This window comes from Lasioglossum baleicum, chromosome 4, assembly GCF_051020765.1.
Source record: "Lasioglossum baleicum chromosome 4, iyLasBale1, whole genome shotgun sequence".
NCBI lineage: Eukaryota > Metazoa > Arthropoda > Insecta > Hymenoptera > Halictidae > Lasioglossum > Lasioglossum baleicum.
This window is the reverse complement of record NC_134932.1, coordinates 17,868,620-17,896,610: the sequence shown is the minus strand read 5'-3', so window position 1 is coordinate 17,896,610 and position 27,991 is coordinate 17,868,620. Positions and strand designations below refer to the sequence as shown.

The 27,991-nt window shown below is 35.8% G+C and overlaps 1 protein-coding gene across 4 annotated transcripts; it reads left to right on the top strand.

The window, feature by feature from the left end:
• The first annotated feature begins 515 nt into the window (after positions 1-515).
• LOC143207796 (organic cation transporter protein) lies at positions 516-27,774 on the top strand. 4 transcript variants are annotated; one of them, XM_076421576.1, is made up of 11 exons: positions 516-656; positions 1,486-1,584; positions 15,067-15,166; positions 24,126-24,448; positions 25,080-25,183; positions 25,299-25,453; positions 25,579-25,889; positions 26,205-26,517; positions 26,629-26,810; positions 27,380-27,516; positions 27,573-27,774. In XM_076421576.1, exons 3-11 carry the CDS (start codon positions 15,139-15,141, stop codon positions 27,628-27,630), a joined length of 1,611 nt encoding a protein of 536 aa, XP_076277691.1. In that variant the 5' UTR covers positions 516-656; positions 1,486-1,584; positions 15,067-15,138; the 3' UTR covers positions 27,631-27,774. The 4 variants fall into 4 exon arrangements, with proteins under 4 accessions (XP_076277691.1, XP_076277693.1, XP_076277690.1 ...); XM_076421578.1 differs by lacking the exon at positions 15,067-15,166; XM_076421575.1 differs by lacking the exon at positions 1,486-1,584 and having other exon boundaries at positions 517-656.
• Positions 27,775-27,991: the final 217 nt, after the last annotated feature.

The window sequence follows — 27,991 nt, the reverse complement described above, 5'->3', positions numbered from 1 at the left end:
CGTTCATCTGTATTTACGGTCGGGCCTCGAAGTCAAGTTGGACGATCAAGCGAGCGCGCGGCCCGAGTCAGTTTCGCGCGAGCAAACGCTTTTCTCGCATTTTAGTCGAACGCCGTAGCTCGCGCACGACGCATGGCCAACAGAGTGCCACTCTCACGATCCAGAGATCTTGAATAGAATTTGAAAAGCGGGAAACACACGGAGTCGTGTCGCAGATCCAGCCGCCGCGCGCTCACCGATTCTTCTCGATCTCATTCATCGATCCAGCCGGACTCTGGAACCATCTGCAGTGTCTTTCTATCCTATTTCTCGCGTACAACCTAGATCGTTGGACTTTTTATGGGATCGGCAGAGTGGCCCTTTGTCTCGCTCGGACACAGTATTTCTCGTTTTCTCTTTTAAATATAATTTTCTTTTCGAACCAACTCGGTCTTTTCGGAGCTGTTTACTGGTTGGGCTCCAACGAGTGCCAGCCGCCATCGATTGGCGGGGAACGATCGTTTTATTGGAGATCGTAAGATCGGCTCCACCAAATTGTGCGTCGGCATCGATCGAGGCTTTCGAGATTGATCGCGAGGGTCCACTGAAAAGCAGAGCGGGTCCTGTCGAGAGAAAACACCGCGGGGAACACCTGTTCGCCGAGCCGTCAGCAACAGGTAAGGGGCAACCTGCTTTCGCCTAATTTCCCATCGATCTTGATCAAGATTTAGCCATTTTTTGTCGATTGTTTGTTACACCTCGCACATCAGTTTCAGTTGAATTGATACAAAGAAAAAACCTAATTAGCCTGCGGATTTTATGCATTTGTGGCAAAAATGAATAGATGAAATATAGAACTGTGAAGACATTGGAAAAATTTAATATTGTTACATTATTTCACTCACTGAGAGAAGTTGTTATTATATACGTGTAACCATACGTGTAACCATAAGTCATGTCGTCCTATTGTTTGTGAATCTGATGAATATTGTCCCTTTGTTGTGATCGTCATTTATATTATTACATAACGTATATTCTAAATAAATTTATTGGCATAATGCGCTTATTGCAAAATTAATCTGTACAAAATGTTGAATGAAATAAAGAAGCTTGTTTACGTATTGGGAAACGACATTACTTATGGATACCACTAATAAAAGAATTCAATTTCCGGAAACTTATTTTGCATAGAGACCCGCTAATATTATCATAACAATTAGACTACGGATTTCACGCATTTATGACAAAAATGTATGAAATAAAAAGCTGTGAAGCATTTCATAAAATTTTACAAGACCGTCACACTATGCTCGACTCATTGAAATTATTATAAAAAGAAATTCGTTTCCATCTAATTTCTGTTTCATACAATTAGATCATTTTTATTTTCCATACAAATCCGCAGTTTAACAATGTACAATATCAAGATGGTTAAAGCTTAATCAACGTTAATCCCCTTGAACATTTAATTTGTCACTTATCAAACATTGTTTCTTACAATTACAGTTTAATAACGAGGCACAGAATCAAGCGGGTTAAAACCGAAACCCCTTAAACATTGAATTCGTCACTTATAAAATGTCACGATAAACGATGTATGTCAAGGTAACTATTTATTTCGAAGCAAAATGCATTTTTCTGTGATAATCGTTCGTCGCACTTGTTTTACCGTGTCTCGTATAGTCGCCATAAGCCCGTAAAGTCGGTTTAGTGACCAGATATACATAGTTCACTTCATTATATGCTAATCATAGCGGTGTCGTGTTTCTTAGAGCGGACAATGATCGCGACATTTTACTTCTCATCGAAAAGAGAGGCGTCGCGCGTCGTCCTGTTCGGTTTCGACGAAACGGGATCAGAAGTTATCGAGCACAAATTCCCAGTTATTGGGCAATCGTTAATTATTCGTTCGCACACGATCAACAGTTGTTAAATATTGTGGGCCGGATAGATAAGGACAAAGGCGTCATGATATTTCTTATCTGACGGTTTATATCGTTATACTTCACACATCAGTGGAGAATATGTGAGACTACATTGAGCAACGCGCTTAAGACTAGAAATCCATTGCACTTCTAACGATATGACCAAGCTGCTTTGTTGCGGTGAATCGGCTTAATTCTTCAAACATTTTCCCCCAATTTTCTTACTTGGCATAATTAGTGCAGAAAGTGGTGCAGTGTGACAGAATCTCTACGAGACGCAGGAATGCAGAGGCTTATTTCTCGAAGCAAAGAAGGTCATTTATAAAAAGAACGAAATTCGTATTTACATATCAAATATCAATGTTCGAATATACGTGTCGGCAGATGTTCCTCTAAAAATACTTTTTGATAAACGGTAACATAAACGTTTCCCTGTATCTAGCTGTTAATTCGTAAATGCTTGCCGGTGTACCTTGGGACCCTAACCGTTATCGTTACAATTATGTAATTCTTGGATAAAGATAATTCAACGCTTAGTGCAAGGTTAAGAATGAATGGGAATATTGTTGAGAAATGTCTGATAAGCAACGCGTCTCAGAATTTTCTGAATTTATCAGACAAATCTCTCCCAGACACACTCCTTCAGACGCGAGATAAGTTTATCTTTCACGTAGATATAAAAATATTTCTTTTATTCGAAGTAACATTGCAGAGCATAAAGAAATCCAATTAGATATGAGGATATCAAATTTGTACAAGCGTATGTTATGTTAATATAAGTCGTGTGTTGAAATTGTTCAAAATAATCAACTTTGATGGTGCCAAAACTAAGATCAATTTATACATCAAAGACATTTGTTTCATTTGAATTAACATTGTGGGGGATCAAGGAATAAACTCGGATACAACAATATCAGATACGAGCATTAAAGAATGAAAAGCGATTTTTGAAACTGTTTTAATTTATTCATACGCGTACAGTTTCAACTTATGTGCAAGTGATATTTTTGATGCCCACTTTGAGGCACATCTTGCAGCTGAAAGTGGCTTTGCATATGTCTATTTCCGGTAATATAATGTTTAACTGTCCTGTAAAATGTTTATCCGTAAACCCGAAACTGGCAGGCAGACTATTTCGTGAATCATTCTACGCACGTGGCTGCTGAAAAGTCGTTTCGCCACCCACGCGGGTACACACGCCGCCGTTTGTTCTCTTATAACAGGAACCTTGATTTTTCTTCGCGTCACACGCGAATGAAAGACTATCTGCCAATTTTCAGCAATCACGGAATTCTGCAGCTTATCGGGGTTTCTCACGGTCGATGAGAAACTGAACATCGCGTAATTGCAAATGAGGTTTCCCATCTTTGCGCGGAAATGACAAAACAAACCTCTGAATCATGTAAATTTAGCAACTACCTGTTTGAAAATTGAGAATGTAAATTCACTGTGAGAAATTGATTTCAGAAATTGTTCAGAATAATCGTACTTCTTTACAAATAAATATTATTAGTCAGCGGATCTTTATGCAAAAATTTTCTTTTTGCTATGTTTAACAGGTTGAAAATAATATAACAGTATTTTTCAATTCCTCTAATATTTTACTGTTTTAAATTGCACCTCCTCAGTTTTGTCATAAATGCATAAAATCCTCCGACTAATTTTATTAGGGGTGTGATACCCGAGTACCCGAAGTCGAAATCGGTCGGGTCGGGTACCCAAAAATTTATATTGTCGGAGTTCCCGACCCGACTCGACTTAGGGTCCCCGAAATTTCCGGGTGCCCGAGTATTTTTAAGAAGTTAAAAAATACATAGAAGCTCAGAAAGCACAGCAATCACCGATTCGTTATGTTCAACCGACAAGATGCATTGCATGTAAACGTTACGTATTTGAGACTGGAGTAGACAGCTAGAAAATATGTTCGGATAGCAGTATTCTTGGATGGAATAGCCTCCAGATATTTAGGTGCAATTCGTGTGGTAGTTGTTAGGTCGCAGATGACTCTATTGTGCTTGCAGCTATAGTGTATTCGAAGTAGGGCCAGTGATTTCAATTGAATCTTTGAGATACTCGGATATCGCAAATGATATCCGAGATAGATGAAAAATTTAAAACCACCGATATGTATATTAAAATGAGAATAATTTTTTAATTGTTATATATCATCTCTCTCTCAGATTAGAATTTTAGTATTTCATGTAATCTCATATATCTTATGAAATACCTGGGTGCTTGATTAAATTTTGTCTACCCGAGTATCATATAAGTAAGAGCTCCAATTCGAAAGATAAATAAATAGGGCCGATAACCGTGTTTCATAAGAAAATCTTGTCGATGCGCGGAATTGAAAATTCCGGAAGCGTGCTGTTTATGTAATTTTTTTAACCGAGGCCAGGAACATTCTGATGCTTTTCACAGTACGACGGGCCAAAAAATATGCGCAGTTGATCCAACTGCAGCGACTGTAGCCAAACGAAACAGTGGACCAAGTTCAATGCCGCCGCAAACTTTCACGAAGGAAGACCGTCCGCTATCATCTGGTCGTGTTACACTTAAATTCTCATTTTTGTCTTACTAGCAGATAACGAATTTCTGTCGGCATACAAGCATATATAACGACATGCTCACTTGCACTCATTACGAACGTTAGCTATGCTGATATCTGATATGCTGATACAAAATTAAAGGAAAATGTGTGCCATTGGAAGATTGTTCTTTGCGACAGAAATAATAAGATCTGACAACACAAGTTATGAGATAATATTTTTTCTTTTGTTGAAATAATTAAAGTTGAAATAAATAACATAATTAAAGGCGGCGTGGCGCTTTGATATCGCCTAACGAAATTGCTCTATTCTTAATGCGATGAATTGAACACGATGAATCGCGTGAATCTTATTATTACACGTCGCCGACACTTTTGCCTCTATCAATGTCCCTCGTTCTCGACTTACACGTGCTGATGTTCGTCGTATTACGCATGTACCAGATGATGGGAATAGGGTGCTTGATAGAAGATCAACAATCCTTCCTAAATGGACGATAATCATTGGAAAATTAAAAATAATAAATGGGGGGCTATAATATTTGTATAATTGATCGAAAAATAAGAGAACACCCAAAACAAACGATTAAAGATATGGTTTAGAGTACAGAGAAAGGGAGGCAGATTTATTAATGATTTATTTTCTTACGTTGAATTACATCTGTCGACACATAATCGATTTATGAAACTAGATTTTCAGGTTTCGAATCCAGCTAATGGTTTGTCTAAACACGTGCAAGTATATGTGTTTTTATAATATATCTAGAATTTCTAGAAATAATTGAGTTCATGTGTAGAGACTTGTAAAGCAAGAATGTGATGACATTTGATAAGATATTGCAACATAGAAAAAGTTGAAAAGTCAAAATAATTAAAATGATACGAATGATAATGCTTCACGTATGCTTAATGACGATACTAAATGAAAGGTTAATGGTTTAACGATTCTAAATGAAAGGTTAAAGTTACACGAAGTTCAAGACAAGAAGATGTACAAGTACAATTAATCTGAACTCTAAACAAGAGTAACATAGTCTGTCCAAAAAAAGAAAAAAAAAAAAATGAACAGAACAATGGAAAAACTAGAGAATTTTCTAATTTATGCAACTATCCTGACGTCATTAATATTTATTGTACGTACATACTCTCCAGTCAGTGATAGTTGGCGCGCTGTCATACTCGCCGACTTAACTTTGTGTGAGTCATAGAAGTTGGACAAAGTATAACAATTTTTATATTTGTATTGACTGTATTTATTATGAAGTGTCACTCGTGTAAAACTGGGAGTGCGTGTGCTGCGAGGTGTGTATTCTGTGTTATTTGAAAGTAAAAGTAAAAGTTGATAATTTAGCTTGAAACAATACTAACCTAACGCGATCTACAAAGAGCTCCCTATGCTGGAGTGTATACTCTCTTTTGTTTTTTGTGTGGGAACTATAAAACTATATTAATCTTCCCCTGTCTCTACTGTATCTCTACCGAGTAGGTGGCTATATAAAAACAGTATTAATATTCCTGTATTGTAAGTTTTAACTGGATTGCATCAGTCAGTCATTATGCCATAATAACCATGCAGTGAATCAAATGTACCCAACTTCAAAACTCTTTTTCCTTCACAATAATAATAATCAGTAACTTTCTTCGAGTGTTCTAATGGCTTTTTAGCGGCTTAGGGAATTTTGTAACAGCACGAATCTCGAACTTGAATGCATTTGTTATGCGACGTTCTATGGTCACTGGAGCATACGATTGGCTGACGCAATCAAGTTCAAATTTACAATACACCCACACTATTAATTAGACTCCAGATCTTTATGCATTTTTGACAAATACGAGTAGGTGCAATTTAAAACAGTGAAAAGATTAAATGACTTTGAAAGAGTATTAATATATTATTTTCACTACATCGTGACACATTGCTAGTGAAAAATATAAATCGTATATATAAATATACACATCTATTTTTTTTAAAAAGAACAAAAATGATTGTCTTGTTCTTTTTATTTCTTAGTATGGAAAAGCACAAATGTGTTATGCGACTCAAACGAATGCTTAAACACAACTAACGAGTAAGACTTGTGTGTCCCCACTCTACCTTCCACTTCTATGACACTATTTCCTACGCTTCTGCCGCATGTGTTACAATGTCACGTGGTTAATCCGGTATTGGCATAGAGAGGGTAACTATTTCCCCTCATCTGGCGACACTGGCTCTACCCTGTGCATTATACAGGGTGTGGCCAGACGGGTGGAACAACCGAGCATGGGGTGATACTTATGTAAAAATAAGTCGAAAAAAAGGAATAACATTTTCTCGTTTGCCGCTTCGTGTTCGAGAAAATCGAGTTTAAAGTTCCGCCAGGTTTGCGTGCTTTAGTATATGCACAAAGTAGAATTGGTTGATCACGGTAAGACGCGTCAGACGATTCCTACGCAATAGCACGTGTATTCGCTGCATTTTCAAACTCGATTTTCTCGAAAACGAAGCGTCAAACAAAAAAATGTTATTCCTTTTTTTTCGACTTATTTTTACATGTAGTATCACCCCTTGCTCTGTTGTACCACCCATCCGGCCACACCCTGTATATGCATGAATTTTACCATTAACTCTGCCGAGCTCTAAAAGTGAATGGTCCGTGCCTCCTTATAAAAATGACAAGATCGGATTTACATGTCTAGACTCTGCGCGCATTTTATTATAATACGTGCCCGACTAAAGATATTTATTAAATAATTCCCCATGAACGCAACTTTATAATTCCAATAATAATAAAAATAAAAAATCTGAAACCGGGCATGTTAAACCATTATAAAGTTCATTTACACTGAAACAACCGTGGTCTGTCGCCTCTACTAAACAATTATGAGACGTTGTTAATTCGAAGCGAGTGGTTAAATATTATATTAGCAACCATTCTTCATAAATATTCAGCATCCTTACTTATGGCATTACTTAGCAGTCGGCGGCGAGCTGGTGACGCGAAGTTCACGGCTACTCGTCGCGGGTGAATTCAAAGTAGAATGCTTGTTTTAATCTTGATCCAAACAAGCAACAGCATGTCGGATTGTTTAATCGTCGGCCGATTAATTTGGCTGTTGTTCTTCTGACGATAGTTTTATCATCAGTTTGCGCAAAAAGACATCTACTCATCGTCTCGGTGAGGAAGATCCCTGATTTTTCGGATTTATCTGACACGTGGCCGTCGATACACGTTATCGTTCAGAAGTTTGAGGTCACTCGTGGCTTTTGTAAAGTCAAATGTAACTCCGGCAAGTCGATTCCACGCAGCAGAACGATACATACGCATAATAGCAACGGCAGGAATGGCACTTCGCCCTCGTTAATGTCATCTCCGTTTTGCTTCTTGACTTTGTCGCGAAACTCGTGCGATAAGAACAGCCTTATCGAAGTATAGTTTCTTGCGCGACTTCAATTAGGCTCAGACGCAGACAGCGGCGTTTAAAAGAATAATTATCCAGATAGTTGGCGCGTGGAACATAGTCGTAGACAGTAATGGCGAAATCCTTGTACAGTTTGGATACTTTGCTCGTGAATCATCGACCAATCGACTACGCTTATCATAATTCGAGATAATCAAATTTGTACGAGGAGAATTGTTTGTCGATTTGCACGGTAAGGAAACATATGTTTTTATGTATTCTTATTATATTTAATATATAATTTTTTATATTTAATTCTAATGTGTTTTGAATTAAGTGAATTAAAGTAGAGAAAAACGTACTCCATGTAATGTTACCGGATTAGTCACGTGACATTGTGATACATGCGTGACAGAGACGCAACGCGCCACGTGACCGAGTAGTGGCGGAAGAGAGGGGAAATAACATGGTAGAAGGGGAAGAGTAGAGTGGGAGAGAAGTTTTAATCTGAGTACCTTATATTATTGCAAGGATGGCAGTACACCTTTTACTCGAAGCTCGATAAATCGAGTAGAAAAAATTATAGATCAAGTTCCAAGCATTCGTTGCAACGTACAAGCTTCAATTCCTAAATCTACGGTGGTTTCAGTCACGAGAAAAATTTTTCAATGTTTTTAAACACGTTTCAATTTGTACCATTTTGGAACAAAAGACTCTTCAGTTTTCCTGTCGCATTGGACAAAAATAACTTGGTTAAAAATGAGCGGCAGATCACAAAAGTAGAGACTTCAAGTTTTAAAAAGAGTCTAAGTACAGTTACAAGAATTAATATTCTGACGCTCTAAAAAAGACGATAATTTTTTTAATATTGTACTATACGATTTAAACTTTTTTGACAAGCTAGAGCCATTAGTTTACTACAGGATGTGAACATTTTTTTTAAAAAAATAGCAATTGATCGGAATTATATAAAAAATACTAAAAGTTTTGTGTTTTACAACTTTTTTATGTGGACCTATATTGAAAATTTAAAAAGTACGTTTTGTAGGTGTGTATCAATTATATGCACTGTGAAAGTTTCATCGAAATCGGTTGATGCGGGAAAAAACGACAGGCATTGAAAGATGTAAGAATTATTAGATATCGGCCGAATTGTGAAAATCTGCAATTTTTACCATCTTTGAACGTTTGTAGTTCATTGCAACGTCGACCGATTTTGACGAAATTTTCAGAATATGTTTAATCCATACAGATCTACAAAACGTATTTTTAAAATTTTCAATATACGCCCACATTAGTATTTTTTCTACAATTCTGATCAATTGGAATTTTTGAAAAAATTTCTTTTCACATCCTGTAGTAAACTAATTGCTCTAGCTTCCCAAAAAAGTTCAAACCGTATAGTACAATATCAAAAAAGTTATCTTCTTTTTTAGGGCGTCCGAATATTAATTCGAGTAACTGTATATTGTTGTGCTATTTTTTTTAAACAGAACTATTACAGTTTAAATATCGAATTTCTCAATAATAGGAAATTTAGTGTTCAAATACTTTTTGGCTTCACTGTATCTGTTCACTTCAATATTTACTTAAAGAGTCATATGACTTTTGGAATGACGATAGTAAACAGACGAAGAAAGTATGTAAACATCAAATGCTACGTGGATTGTCTTTTATCTTAAGATATACATTGCGGAATTGTTAGAGATTTAGAAGGCGTTACTTAATGGCTTTTCGAAATTTGTCGATTAATTGTAAAACTCTTATAAATTGATGGATGTGATGGTATGACTTAAAAAGATTAAAACATTCCTTGAATTCATGTGGTTATAATTGTATCTTATTTATACAGACATGAATAATTAATCTGCCCAAAAAAGAGAATAAGATTCGAGACAAAAGAAACATTACACAATACGGCGGTATCATTGATTTTATAAAAATGAATTACGAAATCAATGATACCACTATTTTATTTTTTCATTTCTGTAAGTTAGTATCGAATTATCTCGATGTTTATCTTTTTGTTTTTGTAAGTTTAGTTACACGTGTATAAATAAGATAGTGCAGTCACAACAGTACTAATTAAAAGAATAGTTTAATCTTTCGGCTCTTATCTTGAGATCCATCGTCCCCTAAATAGCACTCAAGACATGACAATAATGTATCGGTTTCGTTTTTGAGATTATCTGTTTGATTATCAACGTTTCTTTCGTCCGAATGTTTGTTTCAAAAATGACTATCGGCCGTTTTTATAACGCAGTAATAATATCTGTCGCAATTTCTGTTGACAGAGTACTTCAGACTTCAGTTCCTCATTGACAAACGCTCTTGAAGTGTTCATAATACCTTGATCGGCTTAGCATACTAAGAAGAGCGCCATAGAGATAAGTTAACGGCGGATTTGACGCGTATACAAATAATAGTTGCATTACGTCGTTTCTGACATTACGAGGATTACATGGAGATAAAAACGTATTAATAAAGTAGTGTACCTAATGTGAAAAGAAGTGAGACGATAAATGAAATGTTCATCATATTTTATATGTATGCAAAATTACTTATTCCCTGTGGATCGCCATTAATTCGCTAAATATTGTTCTTTGGTGCTTTAAAAAGATTAAATCGTCATGGTGTTGTTGATTTACGTTTGTTTCTCGCTTTGTTATCTATGATTGCAACATGCTCGTTGACATATCCACACATATACATTTGCATATCGTAACATAAATACATATTATAGAAGTATAAGAGTTCGTCGTCCTGTGTAATAATGAAAATAGCCTGTAATTTACAATAATTTTTAGTGTTTCTTAAATATATGTACTAATATAATTGAGCTGTAAGTATAATTATATATTACTGTGTTCAATATTTTTATTATTTTATTTAATATTATGTATAATATTATTATACATTATACATACAGTTCAATTATATTTTTATTATTTTAATGTATTTAATCTTGTACAGTTCAATTATTGGGTCTGTATATCTATAATAAACACTAGAAATTATTACATATAAATTACGGGCTACTTTCATTATTATACAGAACGACGAACTCTCTTATACTTGTATAATATTTAAATTATGATACGCAAAAGTATATGAATTAATATGTTAACGAGCGAGTTGCAATTAAATGTATTTATTAGTTTCGAATGTTCTTAGGAAAAAAGTGTGTAGAAAAACAGTTTTACTTTGTTTCTCAGTCGCCGTGAGAGATTGGCGTTTCTTTATATAATACATTTCGAACCAGAAAATAGCGTTTTCTCCTCCGAACGTTTTTCCTTCCTCCTAAATAATTATTGGTTGCATTAATCGCAGCGCATGGTAAAGACACAAGTTCTTGCTAATCTTCTTGTATCATTACCCACACACGTTACGAACTCATACTTATCGCATTTACTATGTGAAAACATTTCACCACTTTCGAGTTTTAGAATGTAGACAGGAAGTAAATAATAAATATCAGAATTCAGAAATAGTGCAAGAAACCGTCTCGGTGTTACATGCCCAAAGAAAATGGTCCCAGATGTTAGAACTCATTACATATATCGGTAAAACGTACCTAGCTGAACGTTGCCAGCGTGGCAGGCACAGAATTGTTCAGTATGGTAATTATTACTGCAGTTAATGAATATTGGCAATTCTTCTACGAAGCTGATTATTCGGAGAAGGATTGCGTTTTTAAATGTATTTCAGTCATATTTGTTCAATGTTTAAACGTGTCTAACTTCATTACTTTTAGGAATTACGGAGCCATTTTATAATACATATTTGCAAAACACTATTCTTAAAAAAAAAACATTAAAATATTAGGTTGTTGTAAATGAAATGTCCGATTTTAGAATGCAAATGTTATGAAGAGTCAAGAAATTTCTGCTGTAATGCAGGGCCTTCCATTAACACGTTCCGCGACGAGCTGTTTTTGCTCGATTTTTCATTCAGGCCATTTGCTTTGTTCTGTACTGCATTTTTTATAATACCTCATTCTTTTGGACGGAATATTCTACAGTCTTGAGATGCCTCTACTTGAATTTGCAATAAATGTTTAAAAAATGCTTTGTTATTCAATGAGAATTCCAATCGGCATGAACGGAAAGTTCAACGTGGGGCGCGTACGCCCCAAATAACTTTGAAATAACTTTTTCTGTTGCGAAAATTTCCTCCGCGGTTTTGTTATCGAGTTATAATATTAACGAAAAACACGGGCCAATCAGAGCTCGGCTACAGTGGACGGATTCCGGCGCGGCGTTGGCATTGGTCGAGCCGGAGTCTGCGCACTGCAGGCGCGCTCTGATTGGTCCGCGTTTTTCGTTAACAATCCGTAACAAGCCGCGCGGAGAATATTTTCGCAAAGGAAAAAGTTACTTCAAATCACCCCAGGAATCATCGCTCTCAAGAAAATAGATTTCTGGGACACTTTAACATTATCTAATTAACTGTTTTGACTGGCACCATTTTTGCATGAAACGGCCGGTATAATATTGGACGTTTCTTAAAGATTGTAACAATTCTTGAGCTCAAGCCGATTGATGGACAAGCGAAGCTTCTTCCCCGCAGGTGCGGGTTGCACTCCTGTGTGAAGCGAGGATCGCCATTAGCGCGTCTATAAAAATGAAGAAATTGTTGGCCGGGGTTTGTCGTTGACGCCACCCGAGAATTCCAGGCGGCTCGGTCTATTCGAATTAGCATGTTACTTTCGAGATCATAACCGTAATCACGCGGTAATAACTGGCGACGGTGGCTGCGTTCTCGAAACGGTTGCGCGGTGCATGTATTCGCGATTTTCTTCGCTCCCGGCGCGGCCGTCGGCGACTCTCGCGGCGCTCTTTTTCTTTTGCTACTCCTTTCCCTCTGTCATGGCTCGGCGCGTCGATGCCGCGGCGGTTCAACAACATTCTGTCCTTCCAACGCGACAGGCATTGTCTCGACCGCGATTCTCGCCTCCCAGAGATCGCGAGTGCGATCGGTACCTCGACTTGCGCGAACCATTCTTTGCTCACACCTCGCCAGTGTAACTAAAGATCTGTCTAGCTACAGTCATTTCTCGAGACACAGTCAGTAACATTGATACCACACTTGAAGCCGGAACAACTTTTTTATGAATGGATCAAACGACTTCAGCTTTTCTGCCAGACCAGAACTAATTATATTGACTAATTATATTGACTAGTGTACTAGATGACGTATAATGAAATTTTTTGATAATGTGTGTCTAGTCTGAATAACAAAAAAATAGAAATAGTTGCTTTTCACAACTTCTTGATTTGGGCCGGTAAAAAAAATTTTTTAAATGTGAATTCTAGATCGATATCAATTCTGCACATGAAAATTTTATCGAGAATGATTGAATGGTTTACGAGTTATAAACGATTAAATACTGTTCGTTGCATTCTTTGTGAGCCCGGTCGTTATACACTACGCACTTCTTCAGCCATTTTTCATTCGGCTTGCTGGAATTATATCAGTCGAGCCATACAAGGCTGTAAAGCTCATTATTTTCTTCATCATTGCATTCTTCATTCCTGTCTAGCTCTCGTTGTTCGTATAATTTTTTCCTTTCTTTTAATGATGTTTCTTTGTGCTCACTCTTTTCATCTGTCTCCTTTATATTCTGTCCAGTTTTGTCTCTATTCGGACTCATTTTAAAACTTGAACTTTCGTCATACTTCGTTCAGTTTTATCCAACACATTTTTGCATGAGATAGCGACGAGTGAAAAGTGTACTGTCATTTTTGCAATAATATAAGGTACACTGTGAAGGCTATATTGTTGTATAAAATAGTAGAAAAAATCGTAAATTAAGATTTAAACAGTTGTTGTCAAGGGCAAGGTTCAATCATCAAGCGATATTGTTTAATATGAGAAAAATGTTTTACAAAGCTAAGTTCGTAAATACTTCATTTAAATGTTATAACAGGAGTATGACGTGAAAATTGCTTGTTTTTTCGATATATTGTGGAAATAGATCTGCAATATTTACTGTAGTCTCGCCTCCAAGTATTGCTTATTCTTACTACATGATTAATATCCATAAAAAATCGAATCTATTACGTTACGAAGTTCCTCCTGATTTCCATTCATTTCAGTGGTTACATTATAAACGCTCTATATTTATGTACACCTATAAAGAAAAAGATGTCGCATATTCGTATTTGCATAACGAAATTCTTTTTCCAAGCTTCATGGCCGACGATAATAATAAGAATAAAATAGATGAGATAAGTATATACTATAATTATATTATTTTTCTTTTAATATTTCTGTACCAGCTTTAGAAATATTTTTTTATGGAATGGTGATCCAGAAACTTGTGTATGTATTTAAACTGTGGACTATTATAACCGTTAATGGATTTTAATGTAAACAATAGATAAACTGGATTTTAAATGTTTTGCACTGTAAGCAATATTTTTGTATTTGTAATATAGCCTAGTTGCATCATATGTGTGCAGAGATATTCTCGATCCTTGAAACAAACGATACCGACTATCATTGATGTAAATTCTTCGAAATGCAACTATTCACAATACACAATATGTAATTGTTTTGCTGTAGATTTGATCTGTACTGTTTAGAATGTTGTACATATAAACACGATAGCAATATATTCTCATCTTTTGACAATAGTAATATTTCAAATTACTTATTGATTAATATAAATATAAATAAATGGAAATTAATTTGTATGCGATCTATCTATCAAACCAATTATGACCGAGTATTAATGAGCAGTTTCTCCGCAAATAGAAGTGGCAGGAAGTTCTCTATGCATCCTTGGAATCAGGAATATTATAATCAGAATTCCAGTATCCACTACTAAGCTAGTGGTTTCAAATCAGAGATAAAGTTAATTTGTTGTTTTAATTACCGGTGAATATTTTTAATGTTTTGCTGATCGAGGACGATTGTCAGATGGTAGATAAGTTGCATCTTTGTGTATTAATGTGCCGCGATGATAAATATGTAGAGATTAAAATCAATTTCCTTTTTAATTCGTTGATATACTAATACAGCGAACGTTGCGAGCTTATTTTGACGAAAACAACGAAATTGGCTGTCAAATACTACTATATATAAATATATAATAGATGTCTCTAAATTTCATCTAATTTAAGAAAGTTCTAAGTCTATTTAACTTCAAAATGGTAACTTAAGCGGATTAGACTTAACCCATCAACTAAACAAACGATTCACAAATTTTCCATCGTTCGTATGTTACAGATAACACATTAACGAAAATAAAACGTGAACGTATCGCAAAGAAACGAAATAGCTGCACGACCAGGCAGTGATATGAAGAATACGCAAACCAACAATTATGGTATGTCTATTTACAGTGTCTATTTAATATTAATCTCTGATAAGGATCCATTGAAAATTTCGAATAACCGAGCTGCAAACTTATTGGCACGTAAGTGTCTACTTTTTTAATATAGATAGTGTGAATAGGTAGTTTATTCTCTCTATACAATTGTAGAAATTGATAAGAGAATTTATTATAAACCTGATAGTACAAGTTAATTAAAAAATTAATTTCGTTCTCGATTCATTATCTAGATTGATCGTCTATAAATGCTGTAGTCTCTCAGTTTTTACCATATCCGATAGTGCAAAATTGCTGCGAGGATAACATTTTCACAAACCTCGAGCTCGAAAGCAGGGGACAAGACTTTTCCTCACTCCGTCGTACTCGTCGACTATTGTACATTCTTGCCGTGCAACAATTGCTGCGCCCAAAGTAGGTCACTTTTGCAATTTCATTAGGTCACCGATCGGAGGCCGCTTGTCCTTGCCTAGAAGATTTATTTGCGTGCAAGACAACTTAATCAATAAAACAAACTCGCTACATTTCTCGCATGATAACGATCGTTTCCTTTGTAAACTATACTGCGCGTATGTGTGTGTGCCTGCGTGCTACACACATATGTGCGTCGAAAACAAGGGAAGCCTTTGCTTCTGGAAAAACCGGCAATACGCGTCGGCCTTACGAGCCTTCCAAGAACGTAGCTGAGGTTGCGTACAGGTGATCGAAGGCTGGTTACCACTGTCTCGAGGTTACTGTATATTTCACGGCTTGCATGAACTGTCGATCACCTTTTTTGTTCGAAACTGGTTCCCTCGTCACTTGCTATACTTAAACGTAATAAAAGATAAAACGGTTCGCTCGCATTATCAAAGAATCCTGCTCCCAATTTTCCAAGAAACTCTCGTGCTCTGAGCTACTTCGGTAGCTGTCTGTGTCCTTCGAGATTCCTCTGCGTACGACTAGGAAATATTTTTAGAGGGCTGCTCTTCTTACCACGTTTTTACCACGTTTTTATTAGCTCGCTTTCTTGTCTGTCTGTCTGTCTGTCTGTTCGGTAAAAATTTTGCAATTGATCTTAAACTAACTTCCCGATGAGCTAGCGACTTGAAATTTTAAACATACCTCAGAACTAAATGACAATGCAATATTTAAAAAAGAATTTTTAAAAAAGTCTATACGTTTACGGGATATAAACTATTAATAAATTTAACCGTTACACCTCTCCGCGCGACGCTCGGTAGTACGTGATCGCGTTCAGCGATCCCCACTCCGCGATCCCTACTCCACTAAATTGTATTATTTTTTTCGAGCTTTTCGAATTTGTTTCCCTGACTGTTTTTCTGGTAGATACGTCAATACTACGAAGCTCAATGAATGCATAAACTCAAATTTCTTGAAATTGCGACATGCGCCGTTTTTTCTTGCAACCACAGATATATGTACAGGGTGTAAAGAAATTATGCTGCAAAATTAATTTTGACTTTGAATCTCAAGGTCACAAGGCACATTTTGAAAAAGTGGATCGGACAAAACTCAATCGTTCTCTTAAAAAATTATGGTAAAGATTTTTCATTATCAAACTGATTTCGAAAATAAAAAATTGCAATTCGCGCTTCTCATGGTTTTTGTTGAACAATCGCTGCTATTCCCAGAACTGAAGATTCATTATCCTTATTGCGTTTCCGTGGCATTTTATCTCAAACGACTTCATAATCATTGTTTTCACCAACATCTCAGACATTAACATTTACGAATATGCAAGATTTATCGCTCCTTTCAGCGTGATTCCCGTCGCCGTTGTGAATCAGTCGCTTCCTTCCTAAGTATGATGTACATCAAAACTCTTTTTCCTCTTGATAATTAGGCGCATAAGGCGAAGGCAGTGATGTGTCCGATAAGCAATTTAATAGCAGGAAGATTTAACCTTTTTTGCTATTGATTGCGTTAAACGATAAAATCGTTTTATTTATACCGGATTTTCCTCCGTAATTTGAAACGAGATTTTTTTTTATTGCAACATCAGATGAATCGTTTCTTCGAATTCGTACATCTCGATTGTACATGCGTTGTATTTTCACAGAATATTTTCACATTTGCGTATGATTATTATTTGCATCGGAGACATTACGAGTTAAACAGAAAATGTGAAAGCGCATGTACATGCATACTTACAGTAATGACAATGACTAATAGAATTCTTGGCGTCAGGCAAGACAGGATTTTTATGCAAATAGTCTATTCTATACATATAGTTTCTTGATGCTAATTCGTTTAACCACCTGTCCTACAATATCAAGTCTGACCCGTGATGAAGATTCTGAACAATCTAATAAATATGTATATTATTCATTTCCTTCAAACCGAAATAAAATTCTATTTTGTTGTAATCCATATAATCCTTTGAAGAAAACATAGGCACACAATAAATATGAACTTTCTTTTTTTCTATGAAATTCTGAACGATGAAGAATTTTCTAATCGCTATAACCATAAAATAAATGCAAGGGGTTAAGTAAAATAAATTGCGAATTCTTAATAAGTTGCGAAAATAAATTGTAATTGACTTTCGTTGAAATTTTTTGTTATTCCGCGGTTTTGAGATTCATTACTCGTTACTGTATTCATAATGCTTAATGAATTAATCTATGGATTTGTTTGTTATCATGGCCAATGCATTCGAAGGTTTCGACCTTGTGTTACGCTTGCAATGTATACAGCTAGACATGCAAATTCTTCCTACGTAATCCTCAGTCGTCTACTCGAATAATAACAACGACGAATCACTAAACAAATCCGGCGACAACCAGAAAAAGGCGTTTGTAGTGTATGACATGTGGACGAGTATTATTAATGATATGAATACAAATGGACTTTGAAATGAACTTCTATACCAAACACTATGTTTACTATATTTACATTGGCACAGATATATTTGAAGATTAATTTTCTAATCTGAGGTTGACGAATTAATTGGTTGATCGTACATATCGTCATAATTGTATAGAACGAAAATTTTGGAGAAACGAATCACTAGATCAATCAATAATATAACGAGGTCTTTTATGACATGTTTTGAATCAGCTGTCATATTCATAATATTATAAACAAGTGTGCGGCCAGTTTCTTTTACAAATGTCCACCAATTCAGAGGTGTAGATTCATCCCTAGGAAGGATGCCATTGAGGGAGGGGGCGCCCCTCCTTGGAGGGATGGATTAGTATTTTAAGAGTGTACGAAAACTTCGTACGTCACATGGTGCATTTTAATTATCTAGGCCAGAGCTAGGTCATTATACGGGGAACTTTGTTCAATATTATCCGGACAAAGTTCGTTAATGGAGAGTTCAACCGGTTCAGTTTACACAGCAGACGGACGAACAATAAATGCAAGTTCATGTTGACGTTAACCTCGTCGATGTCAGAGAATTTCATAACTGGAGAATATTCTTTCTTTTTAACGATACAGTTGTATCATCTAAATTGTTTTCGGCATGGTGATGTTATTTCATTAAGAAAAAAAAACAACAAAATGTGGAACTTTGGAACTTCGTTAATAATGACGTATATTAATGAGGATACAGATTTTATTTTGACACATCCAGTATATGTATGTATACATATATGTACATATATGGAGTAATACTGTATACATTGGTTAGCTCCAATTAGAAGATTCTCTAGATTTTAAAGCAGAAAGATTTTTTGAAATTATGAATTCATTAATGAAAATCATTTTCGTACATACTCGAGCAATTAATTTGAAAGTTTTATACGAAATAAATATTTGAACATGTCAGCATTGTGTAAGTAATAATATAATTAATTTGTGCGTAATACAAAAATTGTGTTGTAGCACAAGTTCGTGAACAAACGAATATATTTATATGTATGGTAAAATATGCTAATATAAAAGTACTAGTTTAATATTTTTAACATCAGGTAACATTTTTTTCTACAATAATACGATAGTAAGTTATACATAGATTGTACCAAGGCTGATTGGCATTTAGGGGGTTCTAATATGAAATTCCATTTAAATATCGGTTAATTAACAGTTATTAAGTGGAAGCATGAACAATAGCTTCAGTTCACAATTGACAATTGACGAGCACTCGGGGATTTAATGATGTTCGTCCATAATGCTAATGACTCATTAGTAGGCTGGAAATGTTTACGTCACTGTAGATTAGTTTAAACTATTATCTATAGACAGTAAAACTAAAAAAAAAATTATTCAGTTCTCATTACCTCCTTATTAATTATGTCTTGAATATTATTAATTTTTAATAATTCCGTAAATTATTACAAATAGAGATGTAGAGCAGTTTAAATATTAATTAAACATTTATTTTTAATTATTGCTGATGCCTCGTGCTATATATTTTCTCTAATAATTAATTACAATTGTTTCCATCTGTCTGCAACACTTCTCATTCTATGTATCGAAAACGTGATAGTTTAATTATTAGTTATTATTTTCAGTACATCTTAAGCAAATACTATTTTGATTAATAATTTTCTTTAGTACAACATAAATAACTATTTTCAATGCATACACTCATCTCTATGACGTGAAATAAATCTTGAAATATTATTTCATACAAACAACAGTATTTCATCAACTATTTCCAATACTTGTTCAAATATTTTTACCCAGGTCTGTCCGTAACTAATTGAAAATTAGGACAGTTTCATTCGACCTCTGGTCCAAATGCGTGTTCTACACAGTGATTAGCACGTCTCGATCAAGCATTTCCGTTTAAGTTAGGCGTATGCCTACGTCATCGTGGACGCGCGTGTGCACGAGTGTGACGTGCCTCTTGTTTTTGCGTGACACCGTTGACATACGAAACATGTGTAAAAGAGCGTGGCGAAGCACGGCTGTTTGATAAGCGCATACGCAACCGACCAATCGGTCGTCTCTTTCCGGCGCACACCCACTTGTTGCGCAAGAGTCGCAAGAGTAACGTCGTTTACGTCGGCGACAGTCCCCCCTCACGGAGTAGGGGCGAATACAAATGAACGGTAATCGATCCGAAGTAAACAATTTAATTGCGAACGTCGTGTTTTTACGTCCCCCCTAACGGCTATCTCATTAGCGATCGTTCAAGTGAGCCGTCCGCTGTTCTACCAGGATATAATGGTGTGAATACGTAATTAGAAGAAATTCACTCTCTCTTTCTCTCTCTTAACGCCTTCGTGAGAAACATCCTCGACGATACTGCTTTTCCTTGTAACATTTTTTCTTAGCGCGTGTACAGCGTTCCCTTCACTATACACGTCTTTCCCCCCCTTTACTATTAACACTTTGCCGATTATTTAACACGTTTGCTGCTGAATATGCACGTTACAGAATCTCGGAGATTATATTTAACACGTTGGCCGTCACATATGAACACTAAAAAATTTGCAAATATAAGCATTAGAGAACCTCCGAATCGAAATGATTGATTAGATTGGTCAAAATGTCATAGACTAAAAAGAAAAATGCAGAGATTTTGTGTCCAGTCTAATAATTAATGAAACCGAAACTGTGAAGTGAAAATGTCTCTCAATCTCTCTTGCATTCTAAAATAATAGTAAAAATGGTTTTATTCCGATGTCAAAGAACAGTGTCATCCATATGTCACCTTTATACATTTTATATTCTCGTTAACCCTCCATCTGTACACTGCGTCGTGTTCCTCGCCGGCTGTGTTTGATTTTGTAGCTGCTACAAGGATACAAGATGCAAGATCTCAATCCTTCTATTGAAGAGAGTTTATGCTAGTGGTGTCTCACTACGCACGTAACACGCGACTCGTACGAATACGAATTACGACAATACGATTACTTTATTTGTGGACTGTGAACTACCTAGGTTGCAGACCGCGTTAGTGTAAATGGATTCCAGAAGGGTAAAGAATTCTCTTCTTGTGCCACAAAATTTAAGTAACTTACTTAAAAGAGTTTAGTTACATATATTTTGTATATTATATACAAAAAATGTTTTATTTACATATATTTTTGAGCTAGAACTTTTGCTCCTTTAAACGTTGACTGGCTTGTATGTCCACGGAACAATTAATCAAATGAATTGTTCATTACTGGGACGAATGAATTAATTGGACGCTTAAGTGGGTAACATTGCATTCCTCTTCAACGTTGTACATATGTATATGGAAGGATATTGTAAAACCTAATGGTTCAAGCTCTAGATGGTAAATACATATTTCTGGATAGTTGTCAGTTTTTTAAAACAATTTGTATAAAATTGTTTATTATATTGAGAAGTAATATTAAATTTTATCGTTTGTCTTCCAAAATTGTATTTTCATAGTTGATCAATCGTCAATCGTGTTCCAGACGCGCGTAACTAACTAACACCGGAATGCGTCTCCGATTGGAATTTTTTAAGACAGTTATCTATGGTACATTATACCATGAATTTTGTTATCACTCGCATTGTGTCTAGCATTGTTGACCTGAAAATATGATCCACGTAATAAATCGAATAGTAAATGTATTTTCTACGTCGAGGATGATACGTCATATTTAAATTGCCAGTTCAAATATACTTTATAATGATTTTTTTTAAGTATACCTAATAATTAAAAATTTTAACTAAGGATGATCCAAAAATGTACTCCCTTGAAAGGGGTGATTCCTGTTTGGAGTACAAAGGGTGAAATGATATTTCAAGCATTGATTTCGCCAAATATTACTCACAATCAGCAAGTATACTGTTTAAGCAGCGAGTTATGCGAATATGAGACCTCAAAGAGACGTAGGGCATTCGCGGCGACGTTAAGCGCCACGCTTACGCAATTCGCCAACTCATCTTGATCGCAAATTAAACAGATTTAATTATCTGGCGTTCTCGAGACCCGGGAACGTTTGCGTGTACACGCAATTATGTTAACACTGCGTCACATTAAAGTTCTAGTGAAACGATGAAATGATTTCAATAACACTTAACACATGAAAGTGCGTATAATGTTTGTCCGAGAAATTTGAAAAATATATTGCATGAAGTATCTACCGGTGATGGTAATTGTGAAACGCCTTCTGACCCTTCACTCGGAAAAAGTGCAGACATCAGGTCAAAGTCGTTTAAGTGACAATTAATCGCAATCTTCTACGCTGTTAATTAGTATTAGATTGAGTTAGCCTTCGCAATCATACTTGTTTTGGTTCTGTTTGCTGTCAAAGTGTCTCCTCTCTTATTGTTTGTTACAGTCGATAATGTTTACAGTGGCAAGTTCATTTTTACTCGTAATGTTTGTCATAACGAAACATATATAATAATAAATTATATATTATATTATATTATTTATTCATGTAATTTATTCATGTAATTTATTCAAATAATAATAAATAAATACTTGATTTGTAATATTGTAGCTGTTTCTATACTGTCAGCATTAAATTAACTTATACACTTCTGAAAAATGAAGGACTGAAAATGAAATTTTTTATCAATTTTATCAATCAAAATTGAACGCGGTAAACTGTCCGAGTTTATTGCAATCTATTAATCTTAGACAACTCAGTGTTACATTCCATATGTTTAGAAACTTCGCGAAAAATTTGATTGACAAGCAAACGATGTAACATACACTATCAGTACTCTAATGCACATGATAACAGATCACCTCGATCTCGCGGAATCAGCAGACACCACTCGAAACTCAAGGATCCAGTGATGTTGCTTCAAGAATTGACAAAGAAGTTGTCAAAGAATCTGATAGAATGATTTCCGAATTGAATAGACTCAATAGAAATCGTCCCAAGACATTCGATGAAAATCGAAAGTACGCTCGAATTCAAAATCATTTGTACCGAGTATACTGAATTTAGAATGATTTATATAAAGTCTTTCGAGTCGGATTGACTTTTATCAACTTTATTGCATCTTGTATGATAAACATCTAGGTCTCTTTAGTTCGAAGTGATTCGTATCGGATCTATTGAACCTGAGATGACTTGTACTGACTCCATCGAGTCTAGAATAGTCTGTTTTTTGCGTCTGGTGTAGCATGTATCGCATCTAACGAGATTAGAATAGTTTCGCTCTAGTTTCCGAGTTCAACTTGAGTCAGTGACTGGTCTTTTATGACGGGCATGATTCATATCCGATCTTTTGAATATTATGCGATATACGTCTATGTAGATTGTAAAGTCCATGATGATTCGTATGAGGATTCTATGAGATAGGTACTATTGCGCAGTACTACATACTATGTACTAATACTCTCTCTCTTTAACTTATCTCCGGTACAATATTCGACATTGTAATTCATTTTTCACACACTTTCGCACGTTATGACAAACTGAAAACATACCTTTTTCAATAAAGGATGCTCCACTGATTTTCAATTGCCGGCACGATTGTTTATTGTTTCTGCAAAGCTAATACACCAAGTTCTCTCTTTACACGCTAAATATGCTCATAATTTCATATCAAAATCTTATCGTTTTTACAAGCTTATACATTTTATATCATAAAGATAGTACATGTAAGAAAAATTTATTATAAGAATTAATTTATCATTTGAAAATTTTCCATCGCAGTTGACCTACAGATCTTGAATGACCTTGAGTTGCAGATCACTGTACGCGTCCTAAAAGGCCTTTTGAGATAGTACATAGAAAATTATATCATTCTAATTTAACACTGAACCTACCGGCCATCAAAAGTGACTGATGTGTATAGTATTATAAAAATAACCAGATTAAATTTATTTATATTTTGTGTATTTATACTTTTACTATAATATAATATATACTGGAGTCAAAAAATATATTCAATAAATTCTAAAATCTGTCATTTGACCCCTCGTGGTAGGTTTAGTGTTAAGAAACGGAGTTAACCTTCATATGTCCTCCACGCGTCCACCTGCAAAAAAAACTATTAACATGGAATGATACCACCCTGACCACACACCAACACCGTCACACTGATGTTATATCTAAAGACTTTGTATATTTTTCAGCGGGTGTGAACGGCAAGCAACTGTCTAATGGTAAAGAGGAAATTGTCGACAATGAGCAGGAGGTCGATGCCGTACAGGAGGCAATCGGGAATCTTGGCAGATGGCAAATTTACGTGTGTCTGGCAATCTCGCTGGTCAAGTTCCCTATTGCTTGGCACCAGCTCGCCATCGTCTTCATGGCGCCACATCAGGAGTACAACTGTACCGCGCCAGCTCACACAGAATCATCTAACCAATGCGTAGTCAATGTCAATGGTACAATGACGGAATGCACCGAGTGGGAGTACGACAAGAGCACGTTCTCCGAGACGATTATATCGCAGGTAATTGTTGTCATCGATCACCCTCCGTTTCATCGAAGCGGCTCGTGGGGGAGAGCGGCGGTAATCAATAACTTAAAATTCCAGTGACGGAGTTAATCAAAATTATTAATCTTAATGATTTTTCGCTTCATACTTTTTTCATAAATTTACGATGCGCATGAATATAGTACGCGGAAATATTATTTATTCGACGAAAGAAATCGAACTGGATATTAAACCGTTAAAAAATACAATTTTTTTTATGGACCTTGGTTGGGTAAGTGTAACCGTCCGGTCAGTATATGTTTTCTTAGTCACGTTATGTTTATTATTTTATCAGTAGACTGTGAGACAGAACACCCAATGTATTCAAGCAGTTAGACATGTATGTTAGTGATTGTTAAGCATTGCAAGTAGTAAATTGGTTTTACTACTTTTTCACGAACGAAGATATAATTGTACATAAATTAGAATTGTCACAAGCTCCCACGTTTTTTCAATGATCTTATTTGAAAAATAGTTGCATGGATATGGTAAGAGAGTTTTCTAGAAACAGATGGAAAATCGTTGTAACAGTTTCCTTTGAACGTTCCCGTTTTCGTATGTGTGGACAGTTGTAAATAAATTTTTGTTTATTATTACATTATTTCAGTGGAACTTAGTATGCAGTCGAACGCATTACGCCAATATCCAGCAATCTATTTTGATGTTCGGCGTGCTTTTGGGCAATATTATATTTGGCAATCTAGCAGATAGGTACAGACAATATTGATTCCTTACGTGTAATCATTCGATTCTCTGAAATTTATTCGATAGTGCCGCTATTCGAGTATCTGATGAAATTAAAATAACATTCATTGTTTTGCCATAGATATGGTAGAAAGATGCCGTTGATGGTATCCGTAGTTCTCCAGCTGATTTCCGGTATCGGCTGCGCAGTCGTGCCGTGGTTTCCGGCGCTATTGCTGATGAAATTACTCAGTGCCTTAGCCACCGGTGGCACGATGGTCACTAGTTATGTTATTTGTAAGTAATACTCATTTCTTATCAGCCACTGAAAACGTGAAAAAGCCACTTGAATAACGTGGTAAATACTTGAATTACGCGAAAGGTCATATTCAGTCAATCCAAAAAGTATTTAATTTTCGCAGGTATGGAGATCGTTGGTACTCAATGGAGGGCAGCCATCACTGTACTTTACCAAATTCCATTTAGCTTGGGCCACATGTCCCTGGGTGGACTTGCATTTTTCTTCCGCCACTGGCAACACTTACAAATCGCGATTACGCTACCTTCTGTAATACTCTTGAGCTACTGGTGGATCGTACCTGAATCTCCGAGATGGTTGCTGGCCTTTGGTAGGCAACGAGCAGCTTGCAAGGTCCTGCAAATGGCCGCTAATATTAATAAGATAAAAAATAAGGACATTCCAGACTTGGTTAGACAACATTGTTTGCATCAGGTAATGTTTTCCTGTCTGTTATTAAAAAATTAAAAGATCTCGAAAAAATAGACTTAATATTCCATTCTAAATATTTTCGTTTCTCATTTTGTTCGTACAAAGTCGAGTGTATTTACTCGTACCGCATTTCAACGTTTAGCAATTTGTTAAACTCCAAACACTTGTAATATGCAAGAATTGTTTTGAATTATAGTATAGTCATTTTCAGTGGTGCATCGGAAAAGGTGCAAAAGATTAGCATCTAGAGTCTCGAAAATGTTGAATCTATGAATAACCATCATGCTCTTAACTAACAAATAACAATGACTATTTCAGAATTCCAGGCGCACAGAATCGGACCACAAAGCGTCCTTCGTGGATCTCTTCCGTACCCCTAACATGAGAGTAAAGTCTCTGTCGATCTTCTTCAACTGGATCGTCTGCGGAATGGGATTATTCGGGATGTCTCAATACATAGGCCAAGTTGGTGGCAACATTTTCGTCAATTTCATAGTTTCCGGTGCAATCCAGATACCTGGAAATTTCGTTGCTTGGTGGGCAATGAACAGATTGGGTAGAAAGATCACGTTGATCGCTAGTAACACGATCACTGGCGTCGCTGCTCTCTTGTTGATCGTCGTCTCGAATGGTAAATTGTTTTTCAGATTATCTGTGCGGTTACGAATCAATTGATGTAAATTGAATAATAAATAATGGAAATGTGTTTGCTCTTGCTTATGATGCTTTGTCTTGGTTTCAGATATCGCGTGGCTTCGATTGATTCTAGTCTGCATAGCCATCGTCGGTATGTCGGTCTCCTTCACCACGGTTTACTTGTTTTCCGGTGAACTATTCCCTACGGTTGTTAGGAACATTGGCGTGGGCACCAGCAGCATGTGTGCGAGAATAGGCTCCATCACGGCGCCTTTCGTCGTGTCCTTAGTAAGATGAAATATAATCGTTTTATTAACACGTTGACTGCCGAACGATCCTCTAAAAATCCCACACAATTAAAGTATTAGATAGTTGCATGTGGAATGTCCGATTTTAGAATGCACATCTTCTAAAACGATTTGGTCACGAATTGCTCTATTACAATCTACAGGTTTATTATATAAAACTTGGAGGTGTGTCAGCTTAATATCCTACGCTCAATTTTAATTTAGATATCCAATTTTACTTTTAAATCAATTTTAGTTTCTTTTTACGTGTGTGGAAAAACTACTTATTAACGATAGCATTATATGAATTTTGGTTAATTTGAATTGGCTAATTGGTTTATTGATTTTATTGGTTAATTTGAAAATGTATTGATTAATTAACAGTCTTGTAAATGAAAAAAATGAATGTGTGTGACCAAAACATTTAACCTTTACTGTAATACAATTAGAAACTTGAAATTCATTACAAGAAATAAATATTTATATACATTTATGTGTAGATATACATATGTATAATGTATAATGGTTTTTTGTCTACAGTACAATTAATATTGTCATGTTTTATTGCAGGATCACATTCAACCATGGCTTCCACCGGTTTTCTTTGGAATTCTGCCACTCATCGGTGCTGCCCTCTGTCTCCTACTACCGGAGACTGTTGGGTGCACACTTCCGGAAACACTTCATGACGGCGAAGAATTTGGAAAGTGAGTTCTTCTGCAATTCCGGAAGTACATAATTTAAAACTCGTTATTTCTTTTAGGAAACCTCAGACAATAAAGAAGGAACCGAAGGACATTGAGGCAGAAGCGGCACTCTGAACGATGACTGCAACAAACGCCATGCAAAGGAGTGTTTTCGAAAAAAAATTGTAAACAAAGTGCGACGGAGAAATTGCGAAATTGAGAACATTGATTTTCATAGAGTAATTAGGTGTACATATAAGTCTTACTGAAATACTGAGATCATTCCGCGTTCTTATTTATTACGTTACATTCACAATTTTTAATGGCATCCGAAGAACACTGTTCTTCGTACATTCGTACCTTGAAACATATCAATTGTATATTCCAGCGAATTATCTTATCATTTGTGCCGAACGAATTTAAATAACACACTCGCGTGACAAAAAAAAAAATGGAGCACTCTTTTAGTTGAATAGAATTCTAGTAGAATATTAGT